The sequence below is a fragment of the Panthera leo genome, chromosome D3, assembly GCF_018350215.1.
Source record: "Panthera leo isolate Ple1 chromosome D3, P.leo_Ple1_pat1.1, whole genome shotgun sequence".
NCBI classification, from domain to species: domain Eukaryota; kingdom Metazoa; phylum Chordata; class Mammalia; order Carnivora; family Felidae; genus Panthera; species Panthera leo.
This window is the reverse complement of record NC_056690.1, coordinates 77,695,337-77,718,740: the sequence shown is the minus strand read 5'-3', so window position 1 is coordinate 77,718,740 and position 23,404 is coordinate 77,695,337. Positions and strand designations below refer to the sequence as shown.

At 51.1% G+C, this 23,404-nt stretch overlaps 1 protein-coding gene across 1 annotated transcript; it reads left to right on the top strand.

Moving 5' to 3' along the window:
* The first annotated feature begins 815 nt into the window (after nt 1–815).
* CPLX4 (complexin 4) lies at nt 816–22,947 on the top strand. Its single transcript, XM_042911041.1, has 3 exons — nt 816–982; nt 7,010–7,097; nt 22,720–22,947. Exons 1-3 carry the CDS (start codon nt 816–818, stop codon nt 22,945–22,947), a joined length of 483 nt encoding a protein of 160 aa, XP_042766975.1.
* The last annotated feature ends 457 nt before the right edge of the window (nt 22,948–23,404 follow it).

The window sequence follows — 23,404 nt, the reverse complement described above, 5'->3', positions numbered from 1 at the left end:
TTTAACTCGCACTGTGCTCACCTTCTGGGCTCAAGCCCTGAAAGTAGTGCCACGTTTCCAAGCAGAAGAGTAACACCTCAGGGCAGGAGAAGGCTAAGGTGATGTCCCGGGTCTTCCTTCCAGTGAAGGACCCGCCCGCTCGCCCTTTAGACTCGCCTCGCCTGGGTGTTTCTGTACAGGACCCGGTAACCACCGAGGCGGCACGGAATTCAGGCAAACCAAAAGGCAAATCCTTGCATAGTACTTAGAGTCCGATGAGATAAAATGACGGATCAAAGGATTATTTTTGCTTAATGAAGCATTTTGGGTTTTGAGTCTCACCGGACTCCGTTTTCAACAGGATGTGGTGCTCCGGGGCTGGAATTTGGAAATTCCATTGCAGGCGTGTAATCGGTCGGCTCTGATTAATCGGACAGCTCTGATTAATCGGAACGAGACTCTCGCCCGAGCCCTGCTGCGCTCAATGATTTCAAATTGAGAAATGGGTAGATAGCGTGAAGGATTTTTTTTTTTTTGCTTCTGGAATTAGCCTCGTGTATTAATTCAGAAAGTGGTCGGTTGCATCCGATGGTGTGCTTTAGTTATCTGAACCATCTGCCTCCCTGTATTAAGGAGTTCATCTCTTTAATCCAGCTTACCGCCCGAGTACCGCTCTTCCCTGCCATCATGCCCTTGAGCAGATGAGGCTGTGCAGAGTCCCTCACTCTTGAACGTGTTGCCGTCGTTGAGATTTGGAGAGTTTTGTCTTCGTTTGCTTGTTCGTCTGCCTTCGGGTTCTGCCTGAGTTTTGGCTTGATTTTTCTGGAGCAGAAACGATGGCTTTCTTTATGAAAACAATGATCAGCAACCAGGTAAAGAACTTAGGATTTGGTGGCGGGTCTGAAGAAAAGAAAGAAGAAGGAGGGACCTCTGATCCTGCAGCAGCTCAAGGCATGACTAGAGAGGAATATGAGGAGTACCAAAAGCAAATGATTGAGGAGAAGTGAGTACGCGTGGCTTCGTTTCCCTTTAAGAGCCTAAAGCGATGAATTCCGGCCATACCTTCTTCGGGCTCCCCGGTTTCTTTGTCTTTGCTTTTTTAGACGCCTTTTCTCGTGCTGTTTGCCTCTAGCCTTAGGAAGGAATGTTCTGTTCGGGGACCCATTTCCCAGCCTCAGCGGTTACTGTGTCCTACCGGTAGGGATGGCAGTGAATAATAATAAATGAATCTATGTGTCGTTCTTAAAGCGGCTTAACGTTTGCTCTGGTCAAGTTTCGTTTTAATTAGCCTCAGCCGAAGTGCTCAGATGACGAACTGTGAGCCTGTCTCTACGGTCTTGCCCAAACTCGCCCTCCTAGCGCGTAGAAAGCTTTCAAACTGTAAGAAAGCGTTGCTCCTGGAAGAGGCACGCGCAGCACGATCTTTTTTTTTTTTTTATCTTTTTTTAAACGCTAGAAAGCACGACATGGTGATTATGTCCTAAGACTTGGCTTCCCAAAGACTGTGGGTAATTTTGCGGACTGTTTATTATGAAGATTTTAAAGCTACAGAAAAGTAGAACAGAATGATGAATATCCATATAAACCTCTGAAAAAGGTCAACAGTTAACATTTTGTTATATTTGCTTATAGATGATTAGTTGGATGGATAGAACCATTTTTTAATGGTTTTGGTGTTTTTAATTTTTGAATGCTTTTAATGTTTATCTCTTGAGAGACAGAGAGAGAGCGCAAGTGGGAGAGGGACAGAGAGAGAGGGAGACACAGAAGCCGAAGCAGGCTCCAGGCTCTGAGCTGTCAGCACAGAGCCTGACGCAAGGCTCGAATCACAGACTGTGAGATCATGACCTGAGCCGAAGTCGGGCGCTCAACCGACTGAGCCACCCAGGTGCCCCTAGACAGAACCATTTTTAAAGTAAATTGCCAACATCATGATGCTTTACCCCTAAATACTTCAGCCATGTACCTCCAGAACATGGCATTCCCCTGGCTATATAAAATAAAAATAAAAAGTAAAAATAAAACATCAGTAACATTTTAGCTGGGTGTTACGGAATGTGAATACCACCGCCAATTTCTCACTGCTGCAGACTGGTCTTTAAGCATAATCTGTATGTAATTTTTTTAGAATTTAAGGTAGAATCCATTTAAGACTCTTTTTAAAAAAAATTTTTTTTTTAACGTTTATTTATTTTTGAGACAGAAAGAGACAGAGCACGAACGGGGGAGGGTCAGAGAGAGGGAGACACGGAATCTGAAACAGGCTCCAGGCTCTGAGCCGTCAGCACAGAGCCCGACGCGGGGCTCGAACTCATGGACCGCGAGATCATGACCTGAGCCGAAGTCGGCCGCTTAACCGACTGAGCCACCCAGGCGCCCCCATTTAAGACTCTTAATAACAACAAAGAATTGAAGCCTGAGCTTGAAGTTAAATGCCCATTTTTTAAAAAAAAGTATTTAGTAAAAGTATTTCTCAGGCGCCTGGCTGGCTCAGTCAGTAGAGCATGCAACTCTTGATCTCAGGGTCGTGAGTTCAAGCCCCCACATCGGGCATGGAGCCTATTTAAAAAAAAAAAAAAAGAATTTCTCATTTAATAAGAGTATCTCTTGCTGCCATCCTGGACCTTTTGCTAACGATCCCTTATGTAATAGTTGCCTAAGTCCTTTTGCTAAGATGATTATAGGTGAAAGGTTAATGACTTAGAGGAACCTGACTAACAAGGACAAAGGCCTACATTTATTTATTATTATTTTTAATGTTTATTTTTGAGAGAGAGAAAGAGAGTGTGAGCAGGGGAGGAGCAGAGAGAGAGGGAGACACAGAATCGGAAGCAGGCTCCAGTCTCCGAGCGGTCAGCCCAGAGCCCGACATGGGGCTCGAACTCACGGACCGCGAGATCACGACCTGAGCCGAAGTGGGATGCTTAACTGACTGTGCCACCCAGGCACCCCTAAAGGCCTACATTTAATGGAAATCTTGTCTACTGAATTCTTTTTTGAAAGAAATCGTAGCTTATAAACTACCTAGAATGCATTATGCTGGGCTCTGCAGTTAAAGTCAAAGAAATAATAATAAACGCCACTGCCACCACGGTGTTGGCACTGAGATGAAGCTCAGACCAAAGAAAAGCATCCCTAGAGTGTAGGCTAGATTCGCCTGTGGCCGGGGGGGGGGGGGGGGGGGGGGGGGGGGGGAGGGGAGGAGACAGACAAACATGACACAAGGATAATGAAGAAACAGAACAGTCGCACCTAATGTTCTCAGCTCAAGTGAGCTAATACAAAGCAACCTGTCAGAAACCTAGACTAGACATCTGATCATGGAAATAATCATTTAAGACGTCCAAGCAACAGGCCTGGTCACAGACTCGGCATTGGTGTGTTAACTCATGTCCCGGTGTCCCTAAGTTATCTGGATAGAGAAAAGGCCAGAATGCCCGAATGGTGTGGTCAATCCTGTGGGTTGGGTTATTTGCCAACTACGTGGCTGTGTGTGTGTGTGTGTGTGTGTGTGTGTGTGTGTGTGTGAATATCATCCATTTATGTAGTTGCCCAATTTAAGAAATGGTAGCAGGCCAATGGGGCCAGCCTGCTTCCCTCTGGCAAGAGGCACGGCTTCCGGTCTGTTGCTTGAGCTTTCTTTCTTTTTTTTTTCTTTTTTTAAATTTTTTAATTTATTTTTGAGATAGAGAGAGACAGAGCATGAGCAGGGGAGAGGCAGAGAGAGAGGGAGGGAGACACAGAATCGGAAGCAGGCTTCAGGCTCTGTGCTATCAGCACAGAGCCCGACACGGGGGTTGAACTCACAGACTGTGAGATCATGACCTGAACCGAAGTCGGACACCCAACCGACTGAGCCACCCAGGCGCCCCTGTTGCTTGAGTTTTCAATAGCTTCATCACCTAGAACGCAACAACAGTCCATTTACCCCCCGCAACCCCCCACCATCTCTCTCAATAGTAAAATGTCCCTTTACCTTTGTTGTGGTACAGTCATTTCTGTGCGACCATTTGTTACTCGAACTTTGATAGGCATCACAGAACTAAATATAACAGCTAAAATCATAAAGCACTTAGGAGAAAAACAATATCTTTGCAACTTGAAAGTAGGCAAAGATTTCTTAAACAGGACTCTGAAAGCAATAGCCATAAAATTTTAAAATGATGTAGGCTTTATCAAAATTGAAAATTCTTGTACATCAAAAGACCCCATTAAGAAAATATTTGTAGGCAAGTCACAGACGGAGAGAAAATATTTGCAAAACATATCTGACAGAGGACTGGGATGGAGAATACATAAAGAATTTCTACAACTCAGTAATAAAAACAAAATAAAATGGGCAAAAGAATTGAACAAACACTTCACAAAGATTCACAAATGGCCAAATAGTACATGAAAAAAAAAAACAACCCACCTGATCTCATTAGTCACCATGAAAATGAAAATGAAAATCACACTAAAGTACCACGACACACACCAGAATGGCTAAAATTAAGAAGACACAATACCAAATGTTGGCCAAACTGCAAGTCCGTTCACGGGAGAACGAATAAACAAACATGACATATTCATATAGGACAAATGCACTCAGGAATAAAAAGGAACAATCCATCGCTAAATACCACCACCTGGATGAACTCAAAAGTTTTTTATGCTCTGCAAAAGAAGACTTACACAAAAGAAGGCATAGTATATGGCTCCATTTATAAAAAGTTCTAGAACAGGCAAAACCAATCTATGGTGGATAAAGGACAGGGACTGGGGAGCAGGTATTCGCTGGGGAGGAGAGAAATTTCTCAGGTGATAGTAATGTTTTTCATGTCTTAATAGGGGCTTGGGTTCCACACAGAAACGGAACCAACAGGAGAAATATACATACGCATACACGCACAGGTATATGTGGGTACGTGAGATTGATTATCAGGATTGGCTCACGTGATTACGGAGGCTGAGAAGTCCCACCATCTGCTGTCTGCAAGCTGGAGGCCTGGGAAAGTTGCTGGGAGGCCTGGGAAAGTTCCGAACTCTGATGGTGTAAGTCCTAATCAAGGGCAGGAGAAGATTGAGATCTCGGCCCAAGCAGACGGACGGAGAAGGAGAGAATTCTCCCTTCCTCTGCCTTTTCGTTTTAGTCAAGCCCTCCATGGATTGGATGTTATCCGCCCCCCACGCCAAGGAGGGCCAATCTGCTTTATTCAGTCCATCAATTCAAGTGCTGATCTCTTTTGGAAACACCCTCCCAGACACCCCCAGAAACCACGTTTAATCTGGGCACCTTGTGTCTCGAGTCAAGTTGCCACATAAAATTCACCAGCAATCAAGGTCTGTGCACTTAATTGTAGACAAATTTTACTTAAAGGGGAAAAAAAAAAAGAACTACCAACAAATGCATAGCTGTAGTTAACGGCATTGCGTGCTGAAGTGTTTGCAGGAAAGAGTACCGATGTCTACAGCTTTGAAATGAACCAAAAAATAAAATGGGTAAATGACCGGGTAGAGACAGGGGTGAGTATGTAATAAAACGTGTATCGTAAGATGCTAACTGTAGACTATAGATGGCGAATATACGCGTTTCGCCGTAAAACGCTTTCGACTTTTCTGTACGCTTGAAAGTTTTCATAGTGAAATACTGGGGAGAAAAGATCCGCTTCTGCCCAAGCCCCGGCTCGCGGATCTCTCGGGCAAGTCACTTATCCTGTTTCCCCCTCCAAAGGCAGAATATGGAAGCCTGTGTTGTCGGGTGCCCACCCCGGGCCCGACCTTTGGAGACGGGCAGTGAGCTCAGGGAGGGCCTGCGCCCAGGGCCCGGTGGTCAGTCATTTAATCGGATGGCTTCAGATCAGCCCCTCCTTCAGGCCGCCTTCTGTGTGATGGTTAAGATGATTTCCAAACGTGAAGGGAAGAAATAGAAGCCAATTTAGCCACCTGAAAATGAAAACAGAATTCCTTTTCGTGCAAATAATGCCTTACCCCGCCACGCCTCACACGGGCCTAACCTAGGAACCAGAATAAGGTGGGAAGCCAGCCACGAGCTCTTTCCTGGCTCCTGCCGTTGCTCCTGTGGCTGCATGGCTGCTCTGTTCTTTCTTCTCAGTGGTCAGCTCCCCCTGGGCCACCCAGACCGGGTGGACTGGGGACAATGGTGGCCCGCGGCCTCCAAGTTCACCTGTTCCAGCCACACTGCGAATGTGTCTTTCTCAGTCCCAGAGATCCCGGAGAAAAGATTTCATTTACTCAGCTTGGGCCAATTCAAGACGGTCAGAGAGCAGGGCCGGCGTATAAATCTAGCCCCGAGTGATGCCCGTCTCTGGGCAGCTGGGAGGGGAGGCAGTCACTGTGAGCTTTGGAGACATCCCCAAAGCTGTCTGCTTCTGTCGAGGTCACCCTGAGCAAGGGAGTCCATTTCAAACCAGCATAAGCCCAAGTCCAAGTAGGTGGTCCCCAGAGCATTATGGAAATCGACCCTACCTTATTTGGGGATGCCTCCTTCCAAACAGGGAAGGGAACGCTGTACAAAAATTGGGGTCCAGAAGGGGTGGCAATGAAGGGAAATGGCTTTCTATAGATCCCTAAATCCCATGTGCCTCTAAGGACCCCCCAGCCCAGGATTTGGCGACGCTGTTTTCACTTGAAGAAGGATCATTCAGGGAGCTTGTTAAAAACATACATTCCCCTCATCTGCGCCCCCAGGGATTCTGAGTCAGTGTGAGATCAGACCCAGGAAGCTGCATTCTTAACAGGCACTCAGGCGATTCTGATGTTCGTGGTCCCAAGTCGTATCTAGAGCAGCACCTTGAGGTCAACCATACACTAGGCATCACCACTCTGCCCCTCTCTGGGCTGCATCCTAAAGAGATTCCCAGAACCAAGCTGCCGTTGGGATTCAGGGGTCTGCAGTGAGTTGTGACAGTAGAATGATAGAAAGAGAGGCAGATGTTTGGGGGCGTAGGAAGGTTTATCTCCGCGTCTGGTGGGAATGTCCGTAGCTCTGTCTATCCTTTGATGGCTTATCCTATTCTTTTACTTTTAGGATGGAAAGAGATGCCGCATTCACACAAAAAAAGGCAGAGAGGGCATGCGTCAGAGTCCATCTCAGAGAAAAGTACAGGCTCCCAAAGGTGAGACGCTCTATACTCAGTAAACATCCAATAATTTCTGAGATACTAGCACGTGGAGAATGTTTGATTATCGGCAAAGGGTCACATTCATGAACACACACACACACACACACACACACACACTTATTTGTCTTCGTTGAGGTGTTTGATGTCGTGAAAGAGCATTGAACTTGGAGTTCATGAAAAGTAGATTCCAATCATTTCACCTCTATAAACTTCCATTTTGTCTCAACCAAATGGAGCTAAAAGCCACAAATGCTATTTTTATGTAAATTTATGTAAAGATTATAGAACTTCTCTGTGTAAATACACAAGGAGGAAATAATCACTGGTGTTTAATATCGCTGGTATTTGATAATACAAAATAATGCGTCACATGATAATGTTCTATGGGCTGCGTACATATCAACCCATTTAATCCTCAAACAGTCCTCTGGGGTGGTTGTATTATCACCTCCGTTTTATGGTAGAGGAAGCAGAAGCATGGAGGAGGTCAGTCCGTCCTGCCAAAGGCCACACAGGCAGGAAAGGCAGAGCCCAAGACCTTCTACCATATTCTGCCTGTATTTCAAAGGAACGGTCTGTTCCTTCTTTATGGAGGTGATGTCATCACCCCACACGGGGCGTCTATCCATCTCGGTGCTGGCGGTGAGAACGAACGCCTGTAGATTCTGGTCAAGTCCTGGTTTACGGATGGGAAGAGAATGTGTGGCCCATGTTACGGCAGGCTCAGATGCACGGCTCCCATGGGTCCCCTGCGGGTCCCCCGAAAGCTGACTTCAGAAGCTTACAAGCACTAATTGAAGGGGGAGAGAGAGCTTGGCTGTCCCTGCAAGGTCAGTGCTGAAGTTACCCAAGAGTTAAATTTAGCCCCAACTTGTCGGGGAGACTGACCCCTTAGATGCCCTAGGAACCATGTTCTGCTCTCACAGAGGGAAGGAAAACTCACAGTGAGATTTAAACATTTTCACAGCAACCATCGAATTTTGAAAAGCATGTCTTTGCTTTTTGCCTCCCTGATTCCGGCCTCGTGCTTTTTTGCGTTGTGCTTGCATCTTGGAAGAGTGGGCCACTAGACACGGTCCCCGCCACTCCCATTGTCTAGTGGATTATCCAAAGCTCCAGGGACAGCGCTGGCCGTCTTGAGGAGAACCGGGTTTTAATTCCGGTGCAACCTCAGATGGCTTTTTAAAATATCTGGGCCTCAGTTTCCTCATCTGTAAAATGGAGACAATGACACCTGCTTCACAAAGTCTTTGTCTGAGCTAACATCACGTAAAGGACCTCGTACAGCCACCTGCCTAATGGAAAGAGCTCAGCAGAGGACAGCTCTTATTTTGCTGTAATTATCTCTATGCCCAGAAGTCTTATGTCTTCCTAATAAGAGCTGGGGGTCTCAAAGACCTCGCGGAAGCACACTGATATGTGCAAACGGTGCGACAACTCGAGGTCAAGAATCTGAGCTTCTGCTTGCTTTCTCCCCACCGAGGTCTCAACGGTCTTGCTCATTTCCAGAGCCTCAGGGATGAGCACCTCACGCAAGGCTCAGCAGCATGGCCCTGACGGTCTTCAAAGAAAAAATAATTCCCAGATCCCTGAGTCACGCTATCCCTTGGGACAAGAGCCTCTCCCAACAAAAGCTATAAAAAGAGGACAGAGTTATAAGCCACGAAATGTGCACATTCATATCCTCTCTGGAGAGAATCAGGCCCAGGGGAGCGGCAGTGACTATATCTGCACAGGCTTCTGCTCCCTGAAACCAGCTGGGGGTGGGGTGCAGGAGCGAGAAGAAGTCAACAAATTGTCAACAGTGGAGCCCAGGATCTTTCATTGCGTGATTTACCAAGGCTCATATACCCCCCTTTCCCATAGCTGCTTCAAATGTATAATGCGTGTGAGACCCCACCTGATTTTTTTTCTTCGACCCCGAGAAAGACCCTTGAGCTCACCTAAGAATCTAATGTCACTGTCTCTTTTTAGACATGAGGGAACTGCGGCCCCGGGGGGGGGGGGGGGGGGGTCAGGTAGCTTGGCAAAAAAACCCACAGCTACTGACCGACGGAACCGGGATGGGAACGTCGGCCTCTCAGCCACGAAAAAGCGTGCCTTACGAAAGGGTTTGAGCACAGCTCCCTCTGGCCCCCCAAGGTCTCTGCGATCGCTACTCTCAGCGTTCGAGGTGTCCCCAAAGTTTAAGCACGGTTTTGTGGCTTAAGCCTGCATGAAGGCTTTGGGGGCCGCCTGTACTGCTCAGGAGTTCAGTGAATCCCACCCAAAGCCCAGCAGACACCCGGCCTCTCCCCCTCCTGGGTCGTCTGATGGCTTCACCCGGGACCTGGGGGCCGCTACTAAATTCCAAATACAACCCAAAGAAATAGATGAGAATATCCCTTGAAAGCGTTCCACACTTACTCTTTCCCTGCAGTTTGCTTTCAGGTGGGGGCCTCCCTGGGCCTCTTTGATATTATGGCTGCATTTTGTGAAAATGGACTGATGCTGCACAACGTTGCCAGAATAGGCCTGTGGTGTGAAAAAATGCTAAAAATACCAGCAGGACAATTGCCTGCTTTTCGCACAGCACGTGGAAATTCCAACCCAGTTACACTGCCCATAAAACAGTAATCAATAGAAAGTGTATCATACAACCCCGCCGCTCTCCTCTTCCGCTCTGTCCCGTTGTCGCCAGGTGTGACAAACGCCCCCACGTCGATGCGGCACCTTACCCCGTGAAGTCCAGCCCCACCCTTGGACACCCCCTCCGTCTCCCGTGGCTGTTACAGGTCACACGTTCCCCTCGCACCCGCCCCATCCGGGCTCGGGGCGCAGCGGGCCTTCTGGACCCGATCCCCTGCCCAGGGTTAGAAGGATGCGCTGGGGGACAGACGCGTTTGCCAGGCTGAGATCAGCCCCTGGCCGGCAGCTTCCTGTCCGTGCAGAGCGGCCAATCCTCTGGTGACAGGAGCCGGGCCCCGCGCGCCCCCTGGTGTCCCTAACGCAGGGCGCGCGCGCAGCCGCAGGGACCGGCCCCGCCGCTCTGATCAGTTCTTCCGCGCGGTCTGTGGGTTGTAGCAGGGACTCTGGCGGTGGGGGACAGAAATACATGTATGGACGTGAACTTTTTTTTTTTTGGGGCGGGGGGAGTCTATTCGGTTGCTACTAAGGACCAGATTGTGCATTGTATTGTGAAGCGGTTGCTGTGCTGGCGCCCCTGGAAGGGCCTGGTGGGCTCTCCAAGGAGCAGCTGTCACAAAACAGGAGGTGGCAAGCGCCCGTGAGGGGCCCCGTGTGGGGACAGGCTGGGAGGGGAGTGTCCGAGCAGCGGGATCCTCCCGCGGTGCGCCAGGACAGAGAGCCAGAAGACAAACTGGTGTTAGCCGTCTCCGCGGTCAGCAGGATGGAGAGGGATTTTGAAATGCCAGTGACTGAGGGCGAGGAGAAGGAATTGGAATATTCAGGCCTGACGTCGGGGAAATGACCACTGTGGGGGGCAGTCCTTCCCTGGGCCTTGAAAGCCACGCTTGGATTCTCCTACCGGACCAGGCCAACTTATCTGGAGGGGCCCGGGCTGCTCCATATTTGGAGCTGGATGTAACTCTTAGGTGTTCCTTGATTGTGCAGAAGGACTCCTGGAACCTTTAGAATGCCACCCCAAAACCATAATGGGGCTTGAAGTTTCAGGGCTTTATCTCCTGGATGTTCCCATGAGGAGCAAGGAGGCTCTGGAACCTCCGGCAGTGCCCCCGGGCATCGCTGTGATTGGGAAAGCTCCAGGCCACGGCAGTGTGTCCAGTGACCCAGGGAAAGGAATGAGGGGCCGGTGGCCAGCGCCACACCCTTGGAGCCGCAGGGGAGGCCCGGCCAGGAGCTGCCAGGCTAGAGACGGGGCAACAGACCCCCTAATCGTTATGTACATCTTCTTCGTGGGGCTTGGCATCTTGATTACTTCACTTAATTAATTACTTATCCGAGTACTGAATTAAAACCAGCCATCCTGCTGTGTGTGTGTGTGTGTGCGCATATATATCATTCAGCTCTAAAAAATGGAAATCTTTCCGTTTACAACCACATAGATAGGCCTGGAGGGTGTTATCCTAAGTGAAATAAGTCAGACAAAGACAGTACTGTATGATCTCACTTGTATGTGGAATCTTTTACAAAAAGAAGAACTCGAGGGCGCCTGAGTGACTCAGTCAGGTCACGATCTCGCAGTTCATGAGTTCGAGCCCCGCGTCGGGCTCTGTGCTGACAGCTGGGAGCCTGGAGCCTGCTTCGGATTCTGTGTCTCCCTCTCTCTCTGCCCCTCCCCCACTCACGCTCTGCCTGTCTCTGTCTCTCTGAAAAATGAATGAACATTACAAAAACTTTTTTTAATAAAACTAAAAGAAAAAAAAAAAAGAAGACGAAGAACTCATACAGAGAAGAGATTGGTGGTTGCCAGAGGTGGGAGGAGGTGGGGGTGGGGCGGGTGGAATGGGTGAGGGTGGTCAAAGGGTACGAACTTCCCCGTTATAAGTCCTGGGGATGGAAGGCAGGGCATGGCGACTGTAAAAAGAGGTCATCAAAAGACATTGGTAAGGGCAAATCCTACCAACGGTAGGATTTTATTCATTGTTAACAATTAGCCATAACCTCTGGGTGTGGGACACCTCCCGCCTGTCCAAGCTCTCCTTCTGGAGCAGGTATGGGCTCCTGGACCGCCCCTGGTACTCGGCTCCTTGACCCCCGGGTCTGAATGGTATTTCTATTTTTATTAAACTTATTTCTCACGTATCTGAAAAAGCCCATGTCGCTGCATAACCAGAAAGTTCATTGAAATCAAGGGACTTGCCCAAGGTCACACCGCTTACTGGGCCACACAGACCTCCAGCCTCCTCATTCTTCTACCCAGTGCTCTCTGTGTCCCATGCTCCCTCCACCGTCTCGAAACCGTATCTCCGCCCAGGAGGGTGGCCTGGAGAACGAACACAACCGTCCAACAAGAAAGCAGTGCTGGGCAGAAAGCAAGAGGCACCAGGACCTTCCTGAGCTCCTAATAACAACCTTTCCCTCCCCTCGGGCTGCAGACTGCTAAGCCCCGTGTTGTCTTATAAAGTCCATATTGGGTAAGCAGCCATTCTAATGGTATTAGCGGTCCACGGGGAGCTGGATACATTCACTAGGTCTTCCAGCTAACGAGGGATGCCCCCTGGGTGCCTCATTCACAATTCCCCAGGGTCACCGGCACAGGAGTCACACAGCCAGCAGGAGGCGGTTCTGGGCCCTTCCCCTCACCAAGGCCCAACGGAGAGCAGATTTGAGGAAAATGTCTTCCCGGGAGCTGTCAGATCTAATGAGGATAACTATGTCACATTTTGGAATTAGAACCGTATTTTCTAAAGCAACTATTTGGCTGGCGTTTCCCGTGAAAGAGTTTCACTGATTGCTGACTGGTGGGGGGAGGAAATGTGGACTGGGAAAAGGAGGAACGTGGGCCCAGCCCCCCAGGGAACAGTAAAAAGCCTCCTCTCCCAGCTCATCGGTCACTGCTAATGACAATGACATTTATTGCACCCGGGTCTTGGGACGACCCCTTTTATTATTATTAATTTTTTAATGTTTGTTTATTTCTCAGAGAGAGGGACAGAGAGTGAGTGGGGCAGGGGGCAGAGGGAGAGAGGGAGGCACAGGATCCAAAGCAGGCTCCAGGCTCCGAGCTGTCAGCACAGAGCCCGACGCGGGGCTCGATCTCCTGAGATGTGAGATTGTGACCTGAGCCGAAGTCGGACGCTTAACCCACTGAGCCACCCCGGCGCCCTGGACGATGATTGCAGGAATCACAGAAGCAAATAAGTGCAGTGATCAAACTGCAGGAATCCGAGGTACATAAGAAACTGCCCACATATGGGGCGCCTGGGTGGCGCAGTCGGTTAAGCGTCCGACTTCAGCCGGGTCACGATCTCGCGGTCCGTGAGTTCGAGCCCCGCGTCGGGCTCTGGGCTGACGGCTCGGAGCCTGGAGCCTGTTTCCGATTCTGTGTCTCCCTCTCTCTCTGCCCCTCCCCCGTTCGTGCTCTGTCTCTCTCTGTCCCAAAAATAAATAAAAAACGTTGAAAAAAAAGAAAAAAAAAGAAACTGCCCACATGTGCATTCTGTGGACACGTCCCCCGGCTTTCAAGTCACAGGTACCCCGAGGACTCCTGGCGCCCACAGGAATCCACGATGCTCACGTTAAGTTTGGGTCTCGCTTGGCCGATCGCCCCCTGTCCTGTATCTTCAGGGGGTGGCCTTTTTCCATGTCCGTTGTCTCTCCTTTAGAAAGAAGGGCAGATCTCTCCCAAGGAAAACAAGCAGCTAGCACCTGCTGAGCAAACAGTCCTTTCTAGGTACCTTCCCCGAGTCGCTGGTTCCCACAGCTCCGCTGAAACCTTCCTCCTTCGGATGCTGGGTAGCCTGTCTGGACGCAGTAGGCGGCTCTACCATTTTCTCGGGTGACACCTCTGTGTCTCTCTTCCCTTCCTGCTGCCTCGGCCGGCGCTTCCTCCGGAAGCCCCCTCTCTCCTCAGCTTCCAGGCCTTGCGCTGCAACTGTTTCTCCTGTGTCTTCTTCGTGGCTTAGCCTTCCCCTGTCTGCCGCCCCCCCCCCCCCCCAGTGTTGGAAGATTCCAGGTCTGCTCTTTTTCCCACTGAATCCGCACGCTCTGGCCAGGGGGCGGCGTCTTGCTGTGGCCTTCAGCTACCAGCTGTCTGTGTGGGACGACTCTCAAAGCTATTCCTACATCCTACCTCTTGTCTCTACGTTTCACTGCCCCTGCTGGGGCGCCTCGTGGCTCATATCCAGAACAGACCAGCCAGCTCTCCCCCAGAGCTGCTCCTCCTGGAGGCCCCATCCCCACCGACGCCCCCCTCGCCACCCCCCGCCCCCCACCTCCAGCCAATTCCCCAGGTTCAGCTCATCCCCAAGGGCAGGCCTCGTCCTTTCTTTTCTTCTTTCTTTGTATTTTGAGAGAGTCAGAGAGACAGCATAAGTGGGAGAGGGGCAGAGAGAGAGAGAGAGAGAGAGAGAGAGGGAGACAGAGAATCCCAAGCAGGCTCCACTCTGTCAGCACTGAGCCCGATGCGAGGCTCAAACCCACCAACCGCGAGACCACGACCTGAGCCAAAACCAAGAGTCAGACGCTCAATCGGCTGAACCACCCAGGCGCCCCAGCATTTCTCACCTCTCTTACTACAACAGCTCACCAGTGGCTCTTCCCCTCAAAATGGCAGAGTGAGGTTTCCAAGACGCAGATCTGACCCTGTTTCTCCCCTGGTTAAAAAACAAAAAAAAAAAAACAAAAAAAACCAAACCTTATCCTAACTTCCGAGAATCAAGTCCCAATCCCTTGCCCTGTAGGCCATTAAGCGGCTCCTGTCTTTCCGGTCTCGTCTCTTGCAACTCCCTGCTCGGACTGGACTTTCCTCCTGCTTTGCTCCCTCCACTCTGCTCTCCGCGACCGCTTTCCTTCCCGTAAGACTTTGGTCTAGTGCCACTTCTTCTAGAAACTTCTGTGACCCTCTTCTCCCCACTGCCCTTCCTGTCGCACTCCCATCATCCCCGAGTGCACGTCCCTTACGTGATCTTACCACCCTGGGTAGTCTCCCCTGCTGGACTGTGTGCCCTTTAACAAAGGGGCTGAGCTGTTCATCTCTGTCCGCAGCGCCTCGCACGGTGCCTGCCATGTAGAAATTGCGTGTGCACACACACCTACACACACGAAATGTTTGCCGAATGTCGGATGTTATTGGGAACAAGGGGGAAAAAAATACAGAGAACCAAGTATCGAAAACAGCAGAAAGAATTTATCTGCTGTAAGAGTTACATTAAAAATAAATTCTTCCTGAAAAGAACAAGTCTGGGTTAGACATTCTAACTGTATAAAGTACAAAGTCTGTGTTATAATTCAAATGCCACACTTCTGCAAAGAGAGGAAGTAACGCGTTTGAAAGAAAGCCACACGATGCTTTCTAAAAACAAACGTGCCCCTCTCCCTAGCCAATTCAAAATGTATATGTAAGTCAAGCCAAATTAATAAGAGAAAACAGTTCCACAATGAACCCTAATCCTATTAACGGAATTGTCAATCTAGGTTAGTCATTGAAAAATAATGTTGTGCCCCCTGCTGAGCTATATGATTTAGTTACACCTGGTGTTGGTCTGCTCTATTCAGGGCATCATTCATTTTGAATAAAGGTGAAGGTAGAAGAAAATCTATCGGTGGAGTTGTCTTTAGACTAATGTCACGTTGGAGGCTCCCTTGGAACGGAATTTAAAATCTGCCTCTTAAAAAAAGAGAGGATTCTGTGGACCTTCCTTTGTCTGCCTCCTCCAGATCCGGAGCCCTTGGGCTGCGCAGCAGGGTCTGAGACACAGAAACCCCCCCCTGCTCCCCAGCAGCTGTTTCTGGGGGCGGGGCTGGAGGCCATCGAGGCCCGGCCAGGGGCCCTCCCTTCCTTCTCCGCCCCATCCTGTCCCAGCTCAGTTTGCTCCGTCTACTCGTGTCCTTGAAAGAGCCATGGACTGAATGTCCTGCGGGGACATGGGGAAGGCGAGAAAGAGCCAGGGGACATGGGTACAGCGGCAATGTGGGACACCCCACTCTGCCATGCCGGCATTCTCCGGTGATCCTGACAGCCCCCACCCCTGTAAGGGAGGTAGATATTATTTCCCCTTCACGGAGAGGAGCGCTGGTGGGGAGGGCGGTGGGCGGAGAGGAAGAGGGGTTTCCCAAGGTCACACCGCCTGTAAATGGCGAAGCAAGATAAGACCCCAGGCCGATGTGACCCCACCGGCCACAGCAGTGCAGGCTGCTAACCCCTAACCAGCTGAATGACATTTCTGCAAGTTTCTTTATCCCTCCGGACCTCAGTTTCCTCCTCTGTAAAATGAGAGGCTTGGATGGTGACCTTTAGGAGCTCCTTGAGCCCCTCGGCAATGCCCTGGTAAGGGATAGAAGTGGAAGACGCACACAGCTGGTGTCTAGAAATTCCCATTCCGGATGGGTCCTATATGTGTGCACACTTTCGACCGAAGAAGTCAGATCCACACCCTCTGTGCAAGTAGCTGAGGAGGGAAGACGTTGGTGCAACGGACTTAGCAGCTAGCAAACCCCAGACAAGATTCCCCACTGCTCAGACACGAGAATCACCCGGTAAACGTTTTAAAAATGATATCGCCTAGAAGTACCTGGGTGGCTCGGTCAGTTAAACATCTGACTTCAGCTCAGGTCATGATCTCTCGGTTCGTGGGTTCCAGCCCCGCGTCGGGCTCTGTGCTGACAGCTCGGAGCCTGGAGCCTGCTTTGGATTCTGTGTCTCCCTCTCTCTCTGTCTCTCCCCCACTCGCGCTCTGTCTCTCTCTCAAAAATAAGCATTAAAAAAAATTATTTAACAAATGATATCGTCAAAGCCCCTGCCACGGACCATTGGAGCCAACCCTCTGGGGGTGGGTGCTAGCCATTTTTCTAGGCGTCACACGGGATTCAGGGCCCCAGGGAGGGTTGAGAACCACTGTTCTAAGGGATAGAACATACACTTGGCTCTGACCTTCAGCGGCAAATGCTCAGAACAAGGATGAGTGAGTGGGTCTGCTAGAGTCTGGCCCCCCCGGGCCTCACGCCTCCCTCCCTCCTGGTCCGGCCCGAATACCCCTTTACCTTTGGCAAAGCAGGCCATGCTCACTTTAATTTTCCATGGAGGTGTTTGTGGACTGGCTGCCCCCCAGGGTCTCAGGTTCCGGCAGGACAGGAACGAGGGGTGGCTGTCTCCTTGCCTAGAAGCCAGTACAGCCCCTCTACTCATACCTAGGCCAGTAAGAGGAGGTTTGTAAAGACTGGCAGCCAGTGATCCTCACAGAGATGGAAACATGTAGTGTTAGATCAACTCGACAAAGAAATCCATTAATCTTAGCTGTTTGGAGTTGTGTAGACCAAAGAGAAAGAAACAAACCGAAACCAAAATAAAACCTGGCTAGAATCAAACAAACAGGTATTTGCTATATATCCAGGTTTGATTGACTAGATTATTTTTTAATGTTTATTTATTTATTTTGAGAGAGAGAGAGAGAGAGAGAGAGAGAGAAAGTGAGTGGAGGAGGGGCAGAGAGAATGAATCCCAGGCAGGCTCCACACGGCCAGCACACAGCTGGATGTAGGGCTCGAACTCACAAACCGTGAGATCATGACGGGAGCCAAAAATCAGGAGTCAGACCCTTAACCAACTGGGCCACCCAGGCGCCCCCTGATTGACTAGATTGGAAAAATGTGGTGAACGCTCAGCTTTTTGACGGTTAACTGTTGAAGATACGATCGTTTGTCAACGTATCTCAAGTTTGGTACAAGGTGAAGGCCAGTGTGTCAAAATCTAGGGCGCAGCGTGAATCCAGGGTGGTGCTGAGCCTTCAGGGAAAGGTCAGAAATCAGTCACAGGGTGTGGGGCTATTTAAATAATGGGGCATTCAGCGCTGGCAATTAAGATTATAAATCTGGTTAAAAACCAAGAGATTAAAACTGCTTCTGGCCAGCCGGCATAAAAATAATTAGCTTTTAACTGCATTAAACGATATCCCAAATTGATAAGATTTCTAGAAATGAGAAGACCTCTGAGACAGAACCTCTGGGAATAAAGGATAGCTTGTCTGGCCCCTAACGGTCGGCTGGTTCACTCACTCGCTCGCTCACTCACTCGTTCACACCGTGGTTCTCAGGCTCAGCCTCCTTCCCTGCCTGGAGCTGATTCATCCCATCTATAACTTGCATCTGGGGGTGTGCGGAGGCATTACTGTCTTTCCTTGATGTGTCAAAATATTCCTGGTCTCCCCAGGCTGATTTGTCAGTGGGCAGCAGAAAGTCTGTGCGAGCCATTCGTTGCTTGGATTACAGACAAGGCCCCGTCATCAGGGAGGTTCATTAGGCCAGGAGACAAGGCCGCACAGGGGCCGTCGTACAAATTTCATTTATTCTTCTTAATGGCTTGCTCTGGCCCGGATCTTTCTTTCCAGGGCCGATACTCTCCCCGCTCTGTGTCACTGTCGGTGCCTTCTTTATCGTGGGGACCCTTTCAGCAGGGATTGTGAGAGCCAACTGTCCTTTTTCTCAAAAATATTGATAGCCACAGCCACCCTCGTCCAGGGCTTTGAAGCTTAGGGGACCATGTCACGGCACGTCTCCTTCGATCTGCTCAGTAATCCTCTAGGGCCCTTCCCCGGGGCATCGGAAGCGGTAAGGTGACTTGTGAAAGGTCATGGGGCCGGCAAGTGACAAAGCAGGAACTCGAAGCCAGGTCTTTCACTGCCATAGGTGGCCGCGGTGGGGGGAATCGTGTCATTCCGCCACGGGAGACCCTTTTCACACACAGGACCCTTGCCCTTGGCCTGTCCTAGGTCTGGGGCCAGCTCACGTGGTTAGGACCCAGCACTAATGAGGCTGGGGCCCAGGCTTGGTTCCCAAGGGCTTCGTTTTGTCCTCTAGCCCCTGCCGGCCCCACCTGTTGTCCTACCCTTAGTCGATTACCCAAGGAAATCAATCCCAGTGCTGGAATGGTCACCTGAAGCAACCGTGCTGCTGATAGACGGTCAATAGCATTGTCCTTCTAGAAGGATGGTGACGATAGGACTCTGACCGTAGCCGTGGACGACACCGAATACTCCCTTTAGACTGGACAATCGGAGCCACCCGCCTTGGGCACCATGCTTTAGAGGGCTCCCCTCTGTCCCTTGGACTGCATTCTTTCACATGGGGTGAAAAGTCTCTAGGGCCAAAGAGACAGGCCCGCCCAGAGCCCACGGCCCTCTTTTAGACCACACTCGGGCTGCCCGGGACCCCGAATTCCCGGCCTAAATGTATTCTGGATCCTCTCAGGCCCCTTCACCAGGCCTATGCCCCGGAGAGTGCAGTGAGCTCCTGGGCCGGGTCCTGCTAAGCCTGATGAGGAGGGCAGGAGGTCCAGTACTGGGAACCTGATGGCACAAGGTTCCCAGGGAGGGACGGAGCCAGGGATGGGGGGAACGGAGGGCTGGTCGTGAGCCTGGAACCTCTTTCAGTGCTCATCCGCCGGCTCCCACAAACATTCCCATGGGTCTGGCAAAGGGTGACGAAGCCCGGCAGCTTTCTCCCAGAACGGAAGACATCGTGCAGAAAGGGAAACAAATAGGCCCAGCCTTCCAGGAACGTGACTGTGGAACGAGAGCGGGGGGCCATTTCTAGGCCAGAGGGAAGGTGCGAAGAGAGCAAGGGCTCTGATAAGGCTGACCGCCATAGGCAGGAGTCATGGTTATCCGATGCGAATCTGCAGCCCAGCCCTGGGAGTTATCCTGTTTATGAATAGCCACCCCCGGTTGACTGCTTAATAATTCAGATGTCATCTAATTAATCCTCTACAATTCTAAGGCAAATAATAGAATCCCAATTTACAGATAAGAAAGTAAAGCTCAGAGAGGTTGTGTAAGGTGCCCAAGGTCACACAGCCTATAAGTGGTGGTGGTAACCCTCACGCTCAGGCAATCTGATTCTCAAGCCAACAGTGGACCTCCCGGCACACTGGCCCAACAGGAGTGGAAAGGCAAGTCAGCAGCTATGAAAATAGAGCTCTTTACGGCAAAGCAGACCTGTGCGTTTAAGGATTGTTAACGCTGTTGTAGCCCCTGACCACAGGCTCCTTGAATCATTCAATAAACATTTACTGTCTGTGTCTACATGCCAGACACTCTGCTAGGTTCTGAGACGTGTAGATGAGTGAGTCACAGTCCTGTCTTCAAGGGAAGGAGAGTTCTTAAACTTAAGCAATGCACCAGAATCACCGGGAGGGCAATTGCTAAGTTGAAGATTGCTGGGCCCGCCCCCACAGCAGGTCTGGGTGAGGCTTGAGATGTGCATTTCTTTCTTTCTTTTTTTTAATGGTTATTTATTTTTGAGAGAAAGAGAGAGAGAGCAAGTTTGGGAGGTGCAGAGACAGGGGGACAGAGGATCCAGAGTGGGCTCTGTGCTGACAGCAGAGAGACCAATGCGGGGCTCGAACTCACGCACTGTGAGATCATGAGCCGAAGTCGGATGCTTAACCGACTGAGCCACCCAGGTGCCCCAGGGGATGTACATTTCTAACAGGGTCCCGGGAGCTGCCGATGCTGCTGGCCTGGAGACCCCACTTTGAGAAATGCTTTGGTAGAAGGTGCCAATCAAGAGCCCCTCTGTGAGTTTTGAGGTAAAGTCGAACGCCACTGCTCGGCCTGCCCCAGGCAAGAGGAATGAAGAGAGAATAAACCTGAAAGTCCTCCTGGAAGGAAAATCTGTTCCAAAGCTTCCCCCCCTGAGGCAGCATGACGAAGTTGCTGGGTGAAAGGAAGGCAGGGAACACCGCCCTCATGCACAGGCCGGCTCTCTGAGCACCCACTGGCCAGCCCACCTCGCTTTGGTCCCTCTAGCTACCTGTCCCTGTCCCCCCTCTAGCTACCTGTCCCTCCAGGCCACAGCGGCTTCTCCAGCCAGTTTTGACTCTGGTGACATCCACAGAGATCTCATTCCCAACCAGAGGGGTGGGGGGTGCCAGCATTCCCAGGAAAGCCATTTCAAATCACTCTATTTTATTTCGGGGTGCGTAAGAGAGGGGAGAGGTCGTGCCTTTCCACGAACTGAGAACGGCCAGGCTGAAGTCCTGCCTTTCCTCTCCTCCCCGCAAAAAACGCCCAGAGGGTAATTAGCAAGAAAGGCAACTTCTAGAGTAGGTAAATAAAAAATAAATAGAAATGGAGGACTGGCTGGGAGCCCCTGCGGATTAACTAACTAATTAATCCCCACAACAGTTTGACGAGGAACTAATTAATCCATTAAGCGCTTTGAGGGGCCAAGGCCTGGCCAAGTGCAGGGAGAGGCTTCTCGCCCTTGGGAGGCTGCGGCCGAGAGCGGCTCTTCCCAGAGGCCTTCAGGGTGTACCCCCAAAGGGCACGTCCTTTCTGCATCCCAAGTCAGCCTCTCAAGCGTCTCTGCAAACCCGGCTTGCCGTCTCTCTGCCCAGAGACCCACCAGAAGAAGGAACTCGGAGGGAGCCACGGGGCCCTAGAGCTGGAGAAGGCCCAGGAAATCCACTTTACCGATGGAGCACAGAGCATACACCTCACTCTGGCTCGCTCTTTGTACCCGGAGATGTCTGTTTACAGTCATTTATTCTCAGCACCCAGGCGAGGGGAATTCATAGTCTCCTGCAGGTGTTGACCTTCACGCCATCCGGGAAAGCTGCAGGTGTCAAAATCTTTCTAAAATCACATCGGTGAGGTCTGATGAAGACTAAGCGTTCGTGGGGCGCCTGGGTGGCTCAGTGAAGCGGCTGACTCTTGAGGTCGGCTCGGGTCACGATCTTGCGGTTCATGAGTTCGAGCCCCGCATCGGGCTCTACGCATGGACGGTGCAGAGCCTGCTTGGGACTCTCTCCCTCCCTCTTTCTCTGCCCCTCCCCCCCTTGCTCGCGCTGTCTCGCTCTCTCTCTCAAATAGATATATCCTTTAAAAAAAGGCCTAAGCGATCATTTCATCTTTGTGTGAATTTGCATGCCCTTTGGTCACCGCCCGACAAGGTGGGAGAGCCCCAAAGTCTGCTGAGCTCTTTCCCATCCTTCGCTTTTCTAATGCTCTGTAATCTTCTGGGCCCCTGGCGCCCTGTGTGCCTCCTGTTACAACCTGATCTCAGAAATCATCGGATACAGCCATCTGGGCATAGAAAGTACCCTCACCCTTCCCAGGGAAACTTCTTTGGATTTTTCTCTCTACTTAAGACACAAAGGCCCCACAGCCAAAGGGGTAAAGGAATGTCTACGACCGGGGGGCACGCACTATACGTCGCTGCGGAACGTCCCCTCGTGGAGTCACGAAAGGAACCATGTAAGGCAAACTGTGACGGTCGCAGTTAGCACAATAGGATGTGAGTACCAGCCGTGACACAGCCGATTTACTTAATAACCAAGGGCTATGTGGCAGACATACTTCCGGGTGCGAAAGGGGGGGAGGTTGAATGTGACGTGACTCTGTGCCTAGCAGAAGAGGGGGAGGGGTCAAAGGTCAAGCAGAAGTTGCCACGGCGACGGAGCCCGGTCAGGCTGCGGTGAGCCCAGCCCCCACCCTCCAGGGTGGGAACAGCCGGGGCCACTGAGTCACAGACTGCTTAAGCTCGCAAAGCCGCCCTGAGGCAGAGTCTACGAGTCGGTCTGTGATTCTCCGGCTTTGCTGGCACCGCAGGACAAGGAGGGCTTCTTAAAACCCGCAAGGCTGGGCTCCACCCACGAGCTCCTGATTCGGGGGGGTCTGGGGCGGGGCCCCAGAATTTGGCTTTCTAACAGGTTCCTAGATGATGCTGATGCTGCGGGGCCCGGGGACCGCTGCTGTGGGACGCGTGATCGGCCCAAGGTGCAGCGAAAGAGGGAGGGGCGCGGCGACCAGCTCCCCCCCCAACCCCCCCCGGCCCCCACGATTGCTACCGAGCCCAGGCTCCGCGGAGACACAGCCGAGCGCGCCATTCGCTTCATTCATCCCCAGCGGAGGGTCTTCCTGCTGCTTTTACTGTTTGTTCGGTGGTTCGGTTGCTTCCGCGTGGTTTCTCGAGCTCCGCGTTTGTGTCTTTTGCGCAGAGTGAAATGGATGAGAACCAAATCCAGATGGCTGGAGATGACGTGGATTTGCCCGAAGATCTCCGGAAAATGGTAGACGAAGACCAGGAGGAGGAAGAGGACAAGGATTCGATTCTCGGGCAGCTCCAGAATCTCCAGAACATGGACTTGGACACCATAAAAGAAAAAGCCCAGGCCACCTTCACGGAAATGAAGCAGACGGCAGAGCAGAAGTGTTCTGTGATGTAAGGGGCGAGGCAGGGGACGGGAGGGACCCGGGTCGAGGGGGCGGTGACCACTGTCCTATGGAGCGTTTGGAGAACATAATACTTACGTGTAGCGAACACAGAAAAATCCATGTCGATACACTCTCCACAGACCCATAGACAACAACTCGATGTTCTGAATGTTCCCTGTAGAGCGCTTAGCTAGCACCTTCCAGGAGGGAACATACTTTCCTTTTAAGTTATAAAGTGTGGCCCAGGGTGGCGTTTCATCCGTGAGCGACGCCGAACACAGATCTGCTTAAAGGTCTTTGGGACAGCCAGGAGGAAACAACGCAAATGGCACTTCCCCTCCTCTTTCCTTTCTTAGAGGGGAGGGTCTCGCCCTCTCCCACCACTGGCATGGCTCCAGGCCCCTCGGGAAAAGGTGTGGGAGGTCAGGGAGCCCCCTGGGATCCCAGGCTTCAGGCTCAGGAGCAAGC